At 36.3% G+C, this 14978-nt stretch overlaps 1 protein-coding gene across 1 annotated transcript in view; it reads right to left on the bottom strand.

Annotated features, from left to right (window-relative positions):
* Positions 1–13493, bottom strand: part of celsr1b (cadherin EGF LAG seven-pass G-type receptor 1b) — a 71770-nt gene extending 58277 nt beyond the window's left edge. Inside the window, exon 1 of the mRNA XM_051100031.1 lies at positions 9867–13493. Within this exon, the coding sequence (XP_050955988.1) occupies positions 9867–13350 (3484 nt within the window). The 5' untranslated portion in view covers positions 13351–13493. The remainder of the gene's footprint in view (positions 1–9866) is intronic.
* Positions 13494–14978: the final 1485 nt, after the last annotated feature.

Genomic DNA, 14978 nt, shown 5'->3' on the forward strand with positions numbered 1-14978 from the left:
TATAATTATGTCAAATATCAGAATTATTATTTTTTTCAATAAAATCAACAAAAGTTAAAAGTATGACAAAACATTAAACTGCAAATCATATTTATGACATAAATCATAAGCATGAGATATTTATTATAACATACAAGTTGAAATTATGATATATAAAGTTTGAAAAAAAGTCAAAATTATAATGAGAAAGGCTAAAATCAGATATTTAATTAATTGTAAATCATAATCATGAGATATAATTTATGACATAAGTCATAAGCATTAGATAAAAAGACAGTTTTTTATATAAAATGTTGAAAATGTCATTGTTATGGGATAAAAAAGTTTAAATTAAAATATTTAGACTAATTTAGACTTTATTATATAAGTTTATAAAAGTTGAAATAATGATATATAAAAAGTCCAAATTGAGAAAGAGACAAAATAATGACATATTTAATGACATATTTATTCATAATAATAATGAGATTAAAAAGTCAAGATTATGACGTCAAAAATGTTATATAAAATTTTAAATTATGATATTAAAATGTCTAAATTAGGATTAAGCCATAATAGTCAAAATGATAACAATAAATCACAATTATGAGATAAAAGTCAAAATGATGACATATCAAATTAGAATTAAAGTTGAAAATATGATCGAATATGAGTTTAAAGTATAAGATAAAATCATACTTGTGAGATAAAAGGCCAAAATGACAAAATATTTTAGTCATAATTTTTAGAAGTCTAAAAAGTCAAAATTACGACATCATAAGTCAAAATTCTAAGACAACATTCTAAGATTCAGCAACATTCAAAAGTTATATTTCTGAGGCAAAAATATCTAAAAACTTTCTATAACTGACATTGTACAAATATATTGCGGAAGCTTATTATAAACACAATATTAGTTTATTTCTTAAAAATGCCACATTATTATTCTATGTTGTTCAAATAGTTTCAGTTGTTCGTTTGTTTATTTGTTTCTTGCTTGTTTCACACAGCTATCATCCATTCAAGCCCTACATTCCTTCTTAAGGCCTATTAAAAGCTTTCGTGCTGGCATGGCTTGTGTGGAATGTGGTAAGTTGCACTCTGAGAAGTTAATGAGCAAAGCTTCTTTCCACAGAGTGCATGGACTAAGTGCCTGATAATGGAGACCACACCTCGGCCGGCCTCCCTCATGAATCTGTTGTGATTCTTGTTAACATCATCGGTGGCAGGTCTGCTTTGATCCCTCCAAGCACATACATAAAACAGAGGGGAGCGCAGTGAAATGGAACCCTGCAAGGTGTGGATTTTATGGGCAGCAATGTTAACGTTGCCAGAGGCAAAAAGACATGTGAAGGTGCTTCTGCTTGGTTATGTCGTAGTATTTACTAAAGGCCTTCAAGTTTTGAAGCATTCTTATATAAAATATTAATATGTTACAGACTTTAAAAGCCTTTATTTAAAAATGCATGAAAATGCAGATGCAACCAAATAACCTGGAAGGGTCCGCCTTCAATACTCTGCATTAGATGAGCTCATCCAAAGCTCCTCCAAAACTTGAGTCTGTCTTAAAATCAAAACTTAAATGTAATTTCAAACCCATTTTCTTTCCTCTGTCACTCAAAAACGGCTTGTGGAGATGTACTATGCTTTGTGTGAGGAACAGAAAAAAATAGACTCTAAAATTAATTTCTCATAAAGTTACCATAACACATCAAATTTGAATATTTGAAACCTTTGTTGCTTGTTTTAATATTTTTGGAAGAAGTCTCATATAGTAAAATTTCTCATAAAATTTCTATTTTTGTGGAAACCGTATTTTTTTTCAAGATACTCTGAAAGCTCAAAAGAACCACATTTTAGAATTAAAACTTGCAATTGCAAGTTACGAAGTCTTAATTGTGAGATATAAACTTACAATTCTGACTTTTTTCTCAGAATTGCATGAAATAAACTCACAATTGCATGAAATAAAGCCAGAACTGGCAAGATAAAAACTCGTAATTCTGACTTTGTCTTTTTTTTTTTTGTTCATTTGTATCTTGCAATTCTGACATTTTTTCTTGAAATTGTGAGTTTATATCACAATTCTGGCTTTTTTTCCCACAAAATTCAGACTTTTTTCCTCAAAATTGTGAGATATAAACTCGCAATTGAGTTTTGAAGTCAGAATTGCGATATGATCTTATAATTTTGACTATTTTTCTCAGAATTGCGTAATATAAACTCACAATTCTGACATTTTTTCTCTGAATTGTGGATATAAACTTACAATTGCGTGAAATAAAGTAAAAATTGCATGATAAAAAGTCATAATTCAGACTTTTTTTTTTTTTTTTAGCAAATGTGAGTTTGCTGACATTTTTTCTTGAAATTACGAGTTTATATCTATACTCATATTAGATCATATTTTCAACTTGTATATAATTCTAATTTGATATGTCATCATTTTGACTTTTATCTGATAATTATGATTTACAGTTTTGATGTTTTGTTATAATTTTGACTATTATGGCTTAATCCTAATTTAGACATTTTAATAGAGATATATCGAGATATAAACTCGCAATTCAGTTATAAAGTCAGGAATTGTGAGATAATCTTACAGTTCTTTTTTTACAAGTTTTTTTCTCAGAATTGTGAGATATAAACTCACAATTGCATGAAATACAGTCAGAACTGTGTGATAAAAACTCAGATTTTTTATCACGCAAACTGATTATCTATAAAAAAGTATAGAATTTTTTTCTTATATCTATAACTTATACTTTTTTTTATATCTATAAAAAAGTATAGAACTTTTTTCCTCAAAATTGTCAGATATAAACTCACAACTGATTTATAAAGTCAGAATTGCAAGATAATCTTACAATTCAGACTGTTTTTCTGTGATATAAACTTGCAAATACGAGTTATTAAGTCAGAATTGTGAGATATAACCGTTTTATTAGTAGTTCATAAACAATTGCATGAAATAAAGTCAAAATTTCATGATAAAAACTCTTCTGACATTTTTTCTTGAAATTGCGAGTTTACATCTCACAATTCTGGCTTTTTTCTTTTTTCCTCAAAATTGAAAGATAAACTCACAGTTAAGTCAGGAATTGCAAGATAATCTTACAATTTTGACGTTTTTTCTCAGAATTGCGTAATATAAACTCACAATTCTGACATTTTTTCTCTGAATTGTGGATATAAACTTACAATTGCGTGAAATAAAGTAAAAACTGCATGATAAAAAGTCATAATAATACACATTAAAATTGTGTTTCTCTCACGATTCTGGCTTTTTCCCCCACAAAATTCTGACTTTTTCCCCAAAATTGTGAAATATAAAGTCGCAATTGAGTCATTATGTCAGAATATCAGACTATTTTTCTCAGAATTGAATTCTCAGAATAGTGTGATATAAACTCACAATTGCATCAGAATTGTGAGATAAAACTCATAATTCTGACTCTCTTTTTTTTTTTTTTTTTAGCAAATGTGAGTTTATATCTCACAATTCTGACTTTTTCCACACAATTGTGACTTTTTCCCACAAGGCTGTGAGATAAAAACTCACAATTCTGAGAAAAAAAGTCAAATGCAAGATATAAACTCAAAATTCTGAGAAAAAAAAGTCTTGTGAGTTTGTGAGTTTATCTCTTGTGTGAGTTTGTCTCTCGACTTGAATTGCGACTTTTTTTCTCAGAATTGCAAGTTTATAGTGTACTTCTGAGAAAAAAAGTCTGATTTGCAAATTTCACACAAATCACACAATCACTAAGAATTGCGAAATGTAAACTTTTTTTTTTTTTTTTTAAATCAGTGGCAGAAATGGGCTTCTATAGTTTTACCCAAATTGTAGAGTTACACACACACACACACAAAAACAGCGCAAACAAACTTCTGAAATATAATTATGGTAGTGCATGAAAATTCATTGTTATCAGTTTGTTTATCAGTTATCAAAAAGAACACTTTTATGCACCATTTACACGTGGTTTACAGGTGTACATTTCTTTTGTACCAACTAACATTTTGAAAATAGGAACATTTTCATGAACAGCTTTATAAACGATTTACACAAAAATTTGTTTTGCTTATGTTTCATGATTGAGGTCCATTGTATGTAAAAGAGCAGTGTGTACATTTTGTCAAACATCTCCTTTTATACTCCTCAAAAGAAAGAAAGGTAAAGAAAAGTCATACAGGTTTGGAACAACATGAGCATGAGCAAATAATGACAGGCAGTTTATTTTTGGATCAGCAGCTTTGAATCACTGGATTGGTTCTGCTGTAATAATAATATAAAATTTTTAAGCATTGGCCTTAATTGCATCATCATTTCATTCCATTGTCAAGGAAGGAATTCAGTAGCAAAGCTTTAGCGCTAGAGAAGATAATGCCCAGTTTGCCCTTTGTACTCTTGCAGGCCAATGAAAAACCTCCATACACCATTCCTGACTCTTTGTTAAATAGTCTCTGGTGTCCAATAGCAACCGCGTGCGTCTAGAAAATAAGAACAGATACTGCTAAGCTCTATTTATGAGTAACTCAACTCTGCAATCATTGTCTTTTGAAATAAAGTGATGTGATGTGATCGAGAATACTGTTTTACATTCACGCAGGAACACCAGTCACAACATACTGTGCATGAGTGACAAGTTTTGCAGTTGTTGTTCTGATCCACGTCTGATCTCCGCTCTTTCACCAGACAGACAACAAGTTAGCGCAAAAAAACTCTCTCTTCTTTCAGCAGTGTCCTTCCTTTAAGGTCTCGACACACAAACAGCTTTGTCTTCACTGACAGAAATCTGCATGTGGACAATGCCTCCCTCCTCCTCGAATTTAAGAAGCCCCCCACATTTCACCCCCTACCCTCCTTCTCACCCCACTTCACAAAAGGGGCCCGTGCTTCAACCCCCAGCTTGGCGCAAAACGCTTAAGAGCTCCACAATGCTCCCCCCTTCTCCATGGCAACAACAGCGGAGAGCCAGAGCTTTTCAAAACTCTTTTTCCCAGACTTCCTTCAGAGGACGTCCATGAGGAAACCCAATGGGATGCTTGGGTTCCATTACCAGAGGATTTAGAAGGAGATCAGCTTGCTTAATGGACGTTAGCTGGTTGAAAAGACCAGCATGTGTTGTGATTTGGTCCTTGGTCACCACTAGGCTTCTTAACTAGCTTAACCAGCAAGATTTTCTTGGACCTTCTGGTCTAGCTGGTTGACCAGCATGTTTTGGTGCACCACTAACTAAATAAATTAATGCAGACAGCTTGATCTCTGCTTTTCTCTGAAAAGTTCACAGATTCCCTGCATGGTTTAGATGCCTCAAAATGCTGATATGAGATAAAGATTCCATATGTGATGATTTAGAACGTGCCCCAATATGGATAAAGACATATGCGCTGCCATGTGCTGAGAAATGTGCTCGCCACACGCTTTGCATCAGCCGCTGCGTGAGTTTTCTCTTAGACTAGAAGGTGATTGATGAAATACATCAAAGGTTTAAAAGATAAAGATGAAAAGATCAAAGTGCCCTGGCAGGTGCCCTGCCTTTAAAATAAAACTGTAGATCAAAAGTTCGGCTAAAGAATTAACCACAGATGGTCTTTTCCTGGCAGCTCACTCACTCAAATTAGATATCGAATTATCACTCAAAATACAGAAGCGCTCTAGATAACGCTGATGAAGTTATCTTGACAAACTGTTATGAATGGAATGCATCCCTGGGGTTGAGTCAAGTTTATTGACTGTATGTAAAATGATATTAAATAACTAGAATTAGAGATGCCGTTATGCTGGGAAAGAGAGGAACCACAAAACCAACATGAATGTGGGTGCTACAATCCGTCATATACTGTGTGTGTAATACTTAAGATTTTAAAAACGTACAATGTGCTTACTTAAAACTGCATTTATATTAAAGGGGTCATCGGATGCCCATTTTCCACAAGTTGATATGATTCTTTAGGGTCTTAAAAAAAGTCGATGTTGCTTTAAATGTTAATGAGCTCTGCTCGCCCCGCCCCTCTCTTCTCTCTGTGGAGTGACGAGTCTGTTTACTTTAGCCACGTTTAGCCATGAAACTTGCTACCTAGCTCGTTATTAGGAAAGGCGATTGCAAAGACTCATAAAAAACCCTTATACTCACTACTGCTGTAAGTGAAGCTGGATCACGAATGATTCGTGCGAACATAGACGCATTTGTTTAGATCGGGAAGCGCATTCCCTTCACAAACAAAAGTCATCAACTGCGTCTTCAGCGGCTCAGATGTCGGGAGTAAATGACGACCACTATGTTCATTATTACATCCAACAACAGAACACATTAATTGCTTAGGAGCCATTCTTGTCTACGTCCCTGTTCCGGCATCGAAACAATGGCAATCGGGCTGTTACTGCTCATTCAAGGCGGGTCTAAGGTAAGACAGTCACGTCAATCAACTATCGTAAAAACAGGGATGATCATAGGTGAGTGCCAGCCAATGATATTGCCGTTTGCACATTAGTTCCGCCTACTTCTGGAGAAACCGGCAGTTCTTAAAAGCTGAAGAATTCCAAAGGAACTCCGTTATTTGACAGGAAAATACAACCAAGAATATTGTTTACATGTAGCGCGTCAATTCTTCATGGTAGATATGACTCTCTCACTCAGTATCTTTCTTTGCGTGTGTGTGAGACAAAGTGACGGCTAGTCGTGTGCCTTCACACTAGAGTTTATGGTTTGTCAAATACAGGTACGCTGCACATCCATTCAGATGAACTGATAATAAAATTATAATAATATTTAAATAAATTATAGTAATGCCAAATTTTATTGTCAGTAGCAGTAACAGTAGCTAATTTGTTTGATAACTCGTTACTGAAATAAATAACGCTGTTAGTAATGCTGTATATTTATAACGCCATTATTCCCACCACTGGTAACTATTTCAATTACTTTATTAAAGTAATGTAACTGATGACATTTGATAACTTTTTAATTACTTTTCTAAATTTCTAACGAATGCTTTCAACTGTTAATCATTTGCAAACATTTAAACCAGGAAGGTTAACCTTACAGTAGGACTCAACACTGATTACTGTCAGACTTTTAAAATCCCTCATCACTTGAATTAAGAGTATAAAAATTTCATTTTAACGCATAGCCTGCACAAAATTAGACTTTAGCATCTTTTTACTTTGAGATCATTTTAAAGTTAAATAACCCTAATCTTTGCATAGCTATGACAGGACATACTGACATCTAACAATGCCTTGAGAAAAAGTTAATCTGAAGAAATAAAGCATATACATTAATCCAAATAGAACAGTTATCAAATAAGCTTCTGTCCTATACTGTGTCCTGAACTCCTGAAATATTGGTCTTATATTTTAGAGCAGTCAATGCAATTTTGGAAAGAATCAATCAAATGACATGAAATGGTTCTATTAATTCTTTCAAATACACAACAGATAACTACATACATTATTCTGGTTACACTTTAGATTAGGGTCAATTTCTCACTATTTACTAACTATTAACTATGAGTTTTGCCTCAATATACTAATAATTAATAATTAGTAAAGTAGTTAATCTTAAGAATTGGGTAGGATTAAGGATTTAGAACAAGTCTTGCAAAATAAGACATTAATATTTATAATATTTTTCTTTTTAAGTAATAATAAACAGCCAATAAGTCAGTACTGCTAATAACAAACTAGTTAATAGTGAGAATTGGACACTAAAGTGTTAACAATATTCTTAATAACTCACCAAAGTAAAGTGAGAAGGGTACATAAAAGCATGCATTTTAAGGTTAGACTTTAAATTTTGACACTAAATCCACTATTTTATTGTATAAAAATGTTCTACAGCCTATACACAGTATTAAGTTCAATTACATAAGTAACTGTAATTAAACTACAGAAAAAAATAAGAGTAATTACTTTACTTTTTCAAGTGAAAAGTAATTAAATTACAGTAACGAATTACTAAGTAACTAGTTACACCCAACACTGTATACAACATTTCTATTTTAGTATTAAAGAAAAAGCTTGAATGGTAATGGCTGGCTGATTTCAAAACTTTGTGGAAGCCAAGTGGAATGAGAACTCAAAGATCTTAACATGACAATGTTTTGGATTTAGTTTATTTTTATTTGTTGCACATTTAATAAAGTGTCAGTTCTTTCCAATTCAACCTCAAATTTTAAAAGGAGGTGACAAATAGCCAAATTGGAATTGGAACTAATTTGACTTTCAAAAAAGAATTTACATTTAATAAAAGATCTGTAATTGATTTAATCTAAAAAAGATGTTTACAGTATTTACTAAATGAATGATAATTAAATGTAAGTGGTCTTAAAAATGTTTTAAACATGTATAAACTAAACACACACACACGCATACTAATTTTACTAATCATAAGCTTCTCTGAGAAATGTTTGTGTTCTTCCTCCATTGTCACTGTGTACTAAGAAGTTATTTGTCTGCTAAGCAGCTACACAAGGCATTTCTGAGAATCAAATTAAGTGGCAGTGTGTCACAGGAGCCACATGATAAAAGGGGCATCTTTGCTATCTGGCTGATCCTGATCCTCTGTAAGCTGTGACAACCATTAAACAAAAGTAATCAAAACAACACAAAACAAACTCTAGCTGTACCCAGCATACGTAGGAGGTATAAAGGCTCTTCGATTAATCCCCAGCATTTTCTTGTCAAATGTGACATCCTATTCAAGACAAACAAGTTTTATCACTGTGAATCTATGAAAAGCTATCACTCCGTGGACATCAGTTCTAATCCTAATATCACGTGATATCTTGTCGGGACATGTAACATGGTTTTCAACTTATGGATGGATTTCAGAATTTTAGTTTTTACTTAAATTAACCAAGGGGCATGTTACAGCTTGGGGATGCAGAATGTGAATAAAGGCTAACATGAAATCAAGTCGAAACCTCCTTTGACACATGATCAGTCACTGTCTAATAGCCAGGACAGTCTGTAAGCTTTGGCTCCTGGGAAAATGCACATGAAATTAACAAACCTGACAGGTAAGAATGACATTTGATTTCTCCGAGTTTGGAAGGGAGAAGGCCTGACTAACTTTTATTCATGTTTGTGCATGACAGTTGTTAGTGGGAAGATGTTCTAGGATGTATGGATCTGAGGAATGTGGGGGAAGATCAACAACAGTTAATTTGAAAATAGTTAGAGAGAAGCAATTTAGACTCAATTACATCTTACTGTCAAACCACAGTCGCAATACTGGGGTAGAAGAGATTATGAAAGAGTTTAAAAAGTCAGATCAGTCACATTGTGAAATTTGAGGTCACGTTATGAAATATAAAGTTGCAACTGTGAAATATAAAGTCAAATTGGTAGATATAAAATCACATAAGGTCACAATTGGGAGAAATAAAGTTGTGATTATGAGGTGTTGTGGCAATTACTTTTTTTTACTCTGTCATGTAAACAGGCTTTAAAAACTATCTGAATAATATATTGCAGACAAGAATGGATAAATTGACGACCACTTCAGAATGGCTGCAAATAAATAAGCTTAAGCGGGATAATTGTTGCCATAGATATGCTCACTAGGGAGTGCCAACAAATATTGTTGAGCATGAACAGAGACACAGTAAAGCTATAAAAATAATTTAGGGATTCAGGGACTGAGAACCTGCCAAAAGAGAAGAGCACACCAGAGAGCACACAAGGAGGCAGATCACTATCACTAAGAGCATCAAAGAAAACCAATTAACACAGTGTGAAAAGAATAAAGCATGCACAAATCCACCTCTACTATGGCAAGGCAACCCGCAGAGCAGATTTTGGAAATCACCCTACTACTGCACACAATCTTTGGGCAAAAAACCTGACTGCTTTTTAAAAGAGGTACTATCATGAGTCTCACCTGAAACCGTCACCCTCATTGTGGCCTCGAGTGGCCTGTTGTTATCCAAGTCCTTGCTCAGCTTTAGCTCCCCAGTGTCTTGGTTGAGAATCAGCAGGTTGAGCTCATTTCCTTCAACAAACGTGTAGAGGAGCTTGTCGGAAACATCTGGATCTCGAGCAGGCACCTTCCCGATAACTCCTGTTGGAAAGCTGCTGGATTTATTGGTGATGTAGTTGTTGAAAATGATCTCAAAATCTTGTAGAACGGGGACGTTGTCATTGACATCTACTAGGAGGACGTGTACAGTGGCCCGGCTGACAAGTGGGGCGGAAGTGGCCTGGACCACTATTACATACTCCATCTTGGTCTCAAAGTCTAGGTCAGTGAGGGCAATTAGATCTCCACTAAAGATGTCGAGCTGGAAGACTTCAGGAATATTGCCCTCGACAATCTGGTAGAGGATCTGGGCATTGGTACCTTCATCTGGGTCTGTGGCACTTACACGGGCAAGAGTGGATCCTACTGCACTGTTTTCCTCTACGTAAAAGTACAATTCGTCCTTTTCAAAAACAGGTGCATTGTCATTTATGTCCAGCACGGACACGTGAATGTCCACAGCGGCTTTGAGAGGGGGCACTCCTTTGTCCACCGCAAACGCCTTGAGGCTGTACAAGGCAACGTTTTCCCTGTCAAGCTTGCGGGCCGTTCTGATGATCCCAGAGTAAGGCTCAATGAAAAAATCCCCTTCACCATCATCCCCTCCCTGAAAGGTGTAGCTGAGTCGACCGTTAGATCCCGAGTCTCTGTCTGAAGCGGACACCTGGAGAACACTAGTGTACACTGGTGCATCTTCAAACACTGTTCCCTGGTATATGTCCCGGAGGAACTGGGGTGCGTTGTCGTTGGCATCAAGAACGATGATCTCTACATAGGTTGTGTCAGATTTTTGGGGGATGCCGTTGTCTCGGGCTATGATGGCTAGTGTGTAGGAGGCCTGATCTTCATAGTCAATCTCAATTTGTGTTGTGATGGCACCGGTGTCAGGATCAATCTTGAACTGTGGCACATTGTCCTCCATTGCATAAGTAATACGTGCGTTTTCACCCGTGTCCTCATCGGTGGCACTGATGACCACAACGGTGGAGCCTACGGGCCGGTCCTCGCTTACTAAAACTTGGTAGTTGGCACTTTGAAATACTGGGCGATGGGTGTTGGCATCAGTCACATTAATGAAGACTTGAGCCGTGTCGTGGCGTGTACCATCCGAGGCGGTAATTGTTAAGAGATACTGCCGTTCTTGCTTGTAATCCAGCGGTAGTGCTAAAGTAATAAGTCCTCCTCCGCTCTGGCTGGTGATGGCGAACCTGTTCCGTGTGTTCCCACTAGATATTTGGTATGTGACCACACTGTTTACATCCCTGTCTACAGCAGTGACCGTAAGCACACTGGTGCCCACAACTGCATCCTCATTGACCTTTAGGTTATATGAGTGCTGTGTGAAAGTTGGGACATTGTCGTTTACATCTAGTATCGTGACACTTACACTAGCTGAAGATGACATTGTAGGAACCCCGCGGTCTCTGGCCTCTACACCGAAATTGTAAAACTCTGTAGTCTCCCTGTCCAGCTCAGCACTAACCGTAATCCATCCGGTGTTGTTATTGATAATAAACGGAAAACTAGGTGATGTATCGGTCAGCTTGTATTCCAAATGAGCATTGTCACCTGAATCAGCATCGATAGCTTGGATGTGTAACACAGAGTAACCTACAGGAACATTTTCTAACACTGAGGCTTGAAAAGGTGTGCTGACAAACATGGGTGCATTGTCATTAACATCTAACACTTGGATTACAACCATACCTGTGCCATTAATAAGAGGTGGCCGTCCTCCATCTTGAGCTTTCACACGGAGTGTGTATTCTCTTATCATCTCATAATCTAAAGGGCTAATAACATCAATAACTCCCGTAGGGGAGTGTATGTAAAACTGGCCCTTTATATTCCCATTTATGATGCTGTAATGCACTTTCGCATTATTTCCAGCATCTCTATCTGTAGCCTTCACCACAGCCACTTGAGAGTTCACAGCTACATTTTCAGGAACCTGAACAACATATCGCTTCTCACTAAACTGAGGGTAGTTATCGTTCTCGTCCTCTATAAAAATGTGCACTGTGGCTGTGGCGGTACGTGGACCAGGCTCTCTGCCCTGGTCGTTAGCTTCGACAAAAAGCCTATACTGCGATTTGACTTCTCTGTCAGGTCTGACTCTGGTTTTGACCAACCCATTCCTTGGATCAATTTCAAAGTAAGTGTTCACCTCATCTTCATTCACAATCTTATAAATCATATTAGCATTAGAAGGCGCATCTCCATCTGTAGCCCTAATAGTCATCACTTCAAAGCCTACTTCAACATTTTCTCGAATACTAACCCTATACTCATTTTGTTCAAAAACGGGCGTGTGGTCGTTAGTATCACTGACTGTGATCGTGAGGTGTGCGACAGCTGATCTTTTAGGGGTTCCCCTATCAGTAGCAGTAACTTTAAACACATGAGTGTCTTTGACTTCTCTGTCTAGAGATTGTAGAGTAGTTATACCGCCCGTCTCAGGGTTAATTTGAAATAAATTGTTAGAACGGCTGTCAAAAAGAGCTTCCATATCGTATTCGATAACACCAGCGTCTCCGTCATCTGCGTCGAACGCTTTGAGGGTAATGACACGCGTTCCCGAAGGCTCGTTCTCGGGCACTGATACCTGGTAGTTTGGGAGTTGAAACTGAGGAGCGGAGTTAACGTTTCTTTTTTGACGTTTAGCCCACGGGTCTAAATCACTTCCAGGGTGTTCTCTGCTTAGATGCAACTTAACATCTACAAACAAAGAGCTATTTAGTGAGTTAGGCATTAAACAAAGCAAATTTGCCTCATCTCGCTGCTTATGAGGTAAACAGATATTCGCGCTCTTTAGGGAAATAACACGCCGCTTGTCTTTCTCCACGCACCTACCGCGAAACATTTGGGAATTCCGCATAGATACAGGTAAACGTTCGTAAATGTTTATAGGTAAGGAGTCTAAAGAAAAACAGGTCTCATACTCAGTCAACAGATACATATACACATCTGGATTGAGGTTTTTTCTTTTGTATTTGATGAAGCAGTTCTGACCATGCACGAATGTATTGAAATGAAGTAGGATGAAGTTTTCAGAAAGCAGTGATTTAATCCGCAAATACAGTGGCACGGGATTTTTCGGCAAACGAGTGCAGTCAACTTTGCGCCCGACTGATAGCAGCCCATCACTTCTCCCGATCTTCAGAAAGTGCCGTAAAGACTTGTCTGTGAGACTTCTGTCGATTCTGTACGTCCATTCTGGTCCGACTGATACATTTGCCAGTGTTGCACCAGCCTGGAGGGATCCCGATAGATGTAAATCCAAGCATCCAGACGGTGGGAGATAAATAAGTAATCCAAAGCACATCCATACCACTGGTAATTCCATGGCTCAGGCGCATCTCATTGGGAAAATTAGTCCAAACGATCCAGAACGTCTGCAGTCCGCAAAATTCCAACCATTCCTGTAACGTGAAAGTGCACATTGGGTCAAGGCATGTTTCTGTGTGCAGATCAGCAGGGACCACAGAGCTGCACTGATAAGTTTTAATGAGTAAGACGGCTCTTCTCCCTCCCCTCCCACAACAATTTGCATGGACCTACTCTTGCATTGTGATTTTGAAATATCCAATGAGCTCAACCGAAAAGCTTACATTCTTGGCTATTTAAGAACAAGTTTTAAATCAAAGTGAAAAGCATTAAACATGCTATCAGTGCACTTTCTCATTTTGTAAACCTTTTAATTTCTTCGTAATGTAAATTATTATAATGCCTTTTTAAATTCACACACCAAAAAAATTAAATGAAGAAAATTAGGTTTCTCTCTGCTTGTTTTTAATTTCCATAATCATTTAAATATTTTCAGTATAACCACATTTTCAAAAGGCTAGTTTTTGACTTACTGCAACCTTCTTAACAACATTTTAAAATTCTAATATTATTACTCTAATAAATTAAAAATGACACAAACATCAATAAACGACCCCTCTATTTTTTTTTTTTTTTTTTTATATATTACTCATTTTAATGATCTGATTTCGTGAACAGGGAAAAAGGCTGAAATACCTTTAACCTGTCCCGAGGAAATAGATTTTATTTTCCATTCTTCTTTCTCATTCCACAGTATAAAACGGCATGAAATGGAATTTAGTTTACATTTAGCATACCCACAAAACTAAAACATGATTTGGTAAGATAGTAGCAGTGATCTAGTCTAGGACTAGTCTTGGTTGAGTACTCTACGCCCCCTTGTGGATACTTCAGTCTTTTTAGTAACATTACTCCAACCACCTCTACATCTTTTGGTTTGCGTACAGCGGCCACAAAAGTATTTGCCACACCTAAGAATGTATGAATAGCATGGTATTAAATAACATATCAAAGGAAGTGATCATTATTGTAAGGAAAAATAGCACAATAGCACACAATAAGATATGTACGAATATGTATTGTACAAAGCTGTTTTTAGGTCTTAAAATATAATACAATAGACTTACTGTCTTACCAAAAAATGAAGACAAAAAGAACATTTGCGGAAGATGTCCATAGTCGATGTGATGAATCACACCTGTGGTTACTCTGCTAGTCAGAACTTGAGGGGAACGAAGTTACTTGCCAAATGACTTTTACCTGACTGGTCTCAAAGTAATATGTGGAAAATGGCTAAATCAGTTAAATTAGTTCTGAGGAAAAAGGTCTAGAATCATTTATTTGATACCTGTCTTAAGTGTCTAACTTTCTGAAGACATCAACATCAATCATGGTTGATAAGGGGAAAAACGGGCCAATACACGAAATACAGACTTTCACAAATGTGATTTTCTCTCAGCACAACCAATAGCATGGGCTGTAAACACCTAATATTTCTTCACACACTGCTGAATTTGGATGAATAGTCATAAAAAGTCACAAAAAAATCTGAAATACACTACACAGACACACGCTACCAGACTTTCAGGTCATTCTGAGCACAACGAACTCATGCTGAAACATGTGCCTCATTAGGAGATGCATGAA

Source organism: Labeo rohita, chromosome 25 (genome assembly GCF_022985175.1).
Source record: "Labeo rohita strain BAU-BD-2019 chromosome 25, IGBB_LRoh.1.0, whole genome shotgun sequence".
Taxonomy (NCBI): Eukaryota; Metazoa; Chordata; class Actinopteri; order Cypriniformes; family Cyprinidae; genus Labeo; species Labeo rohita.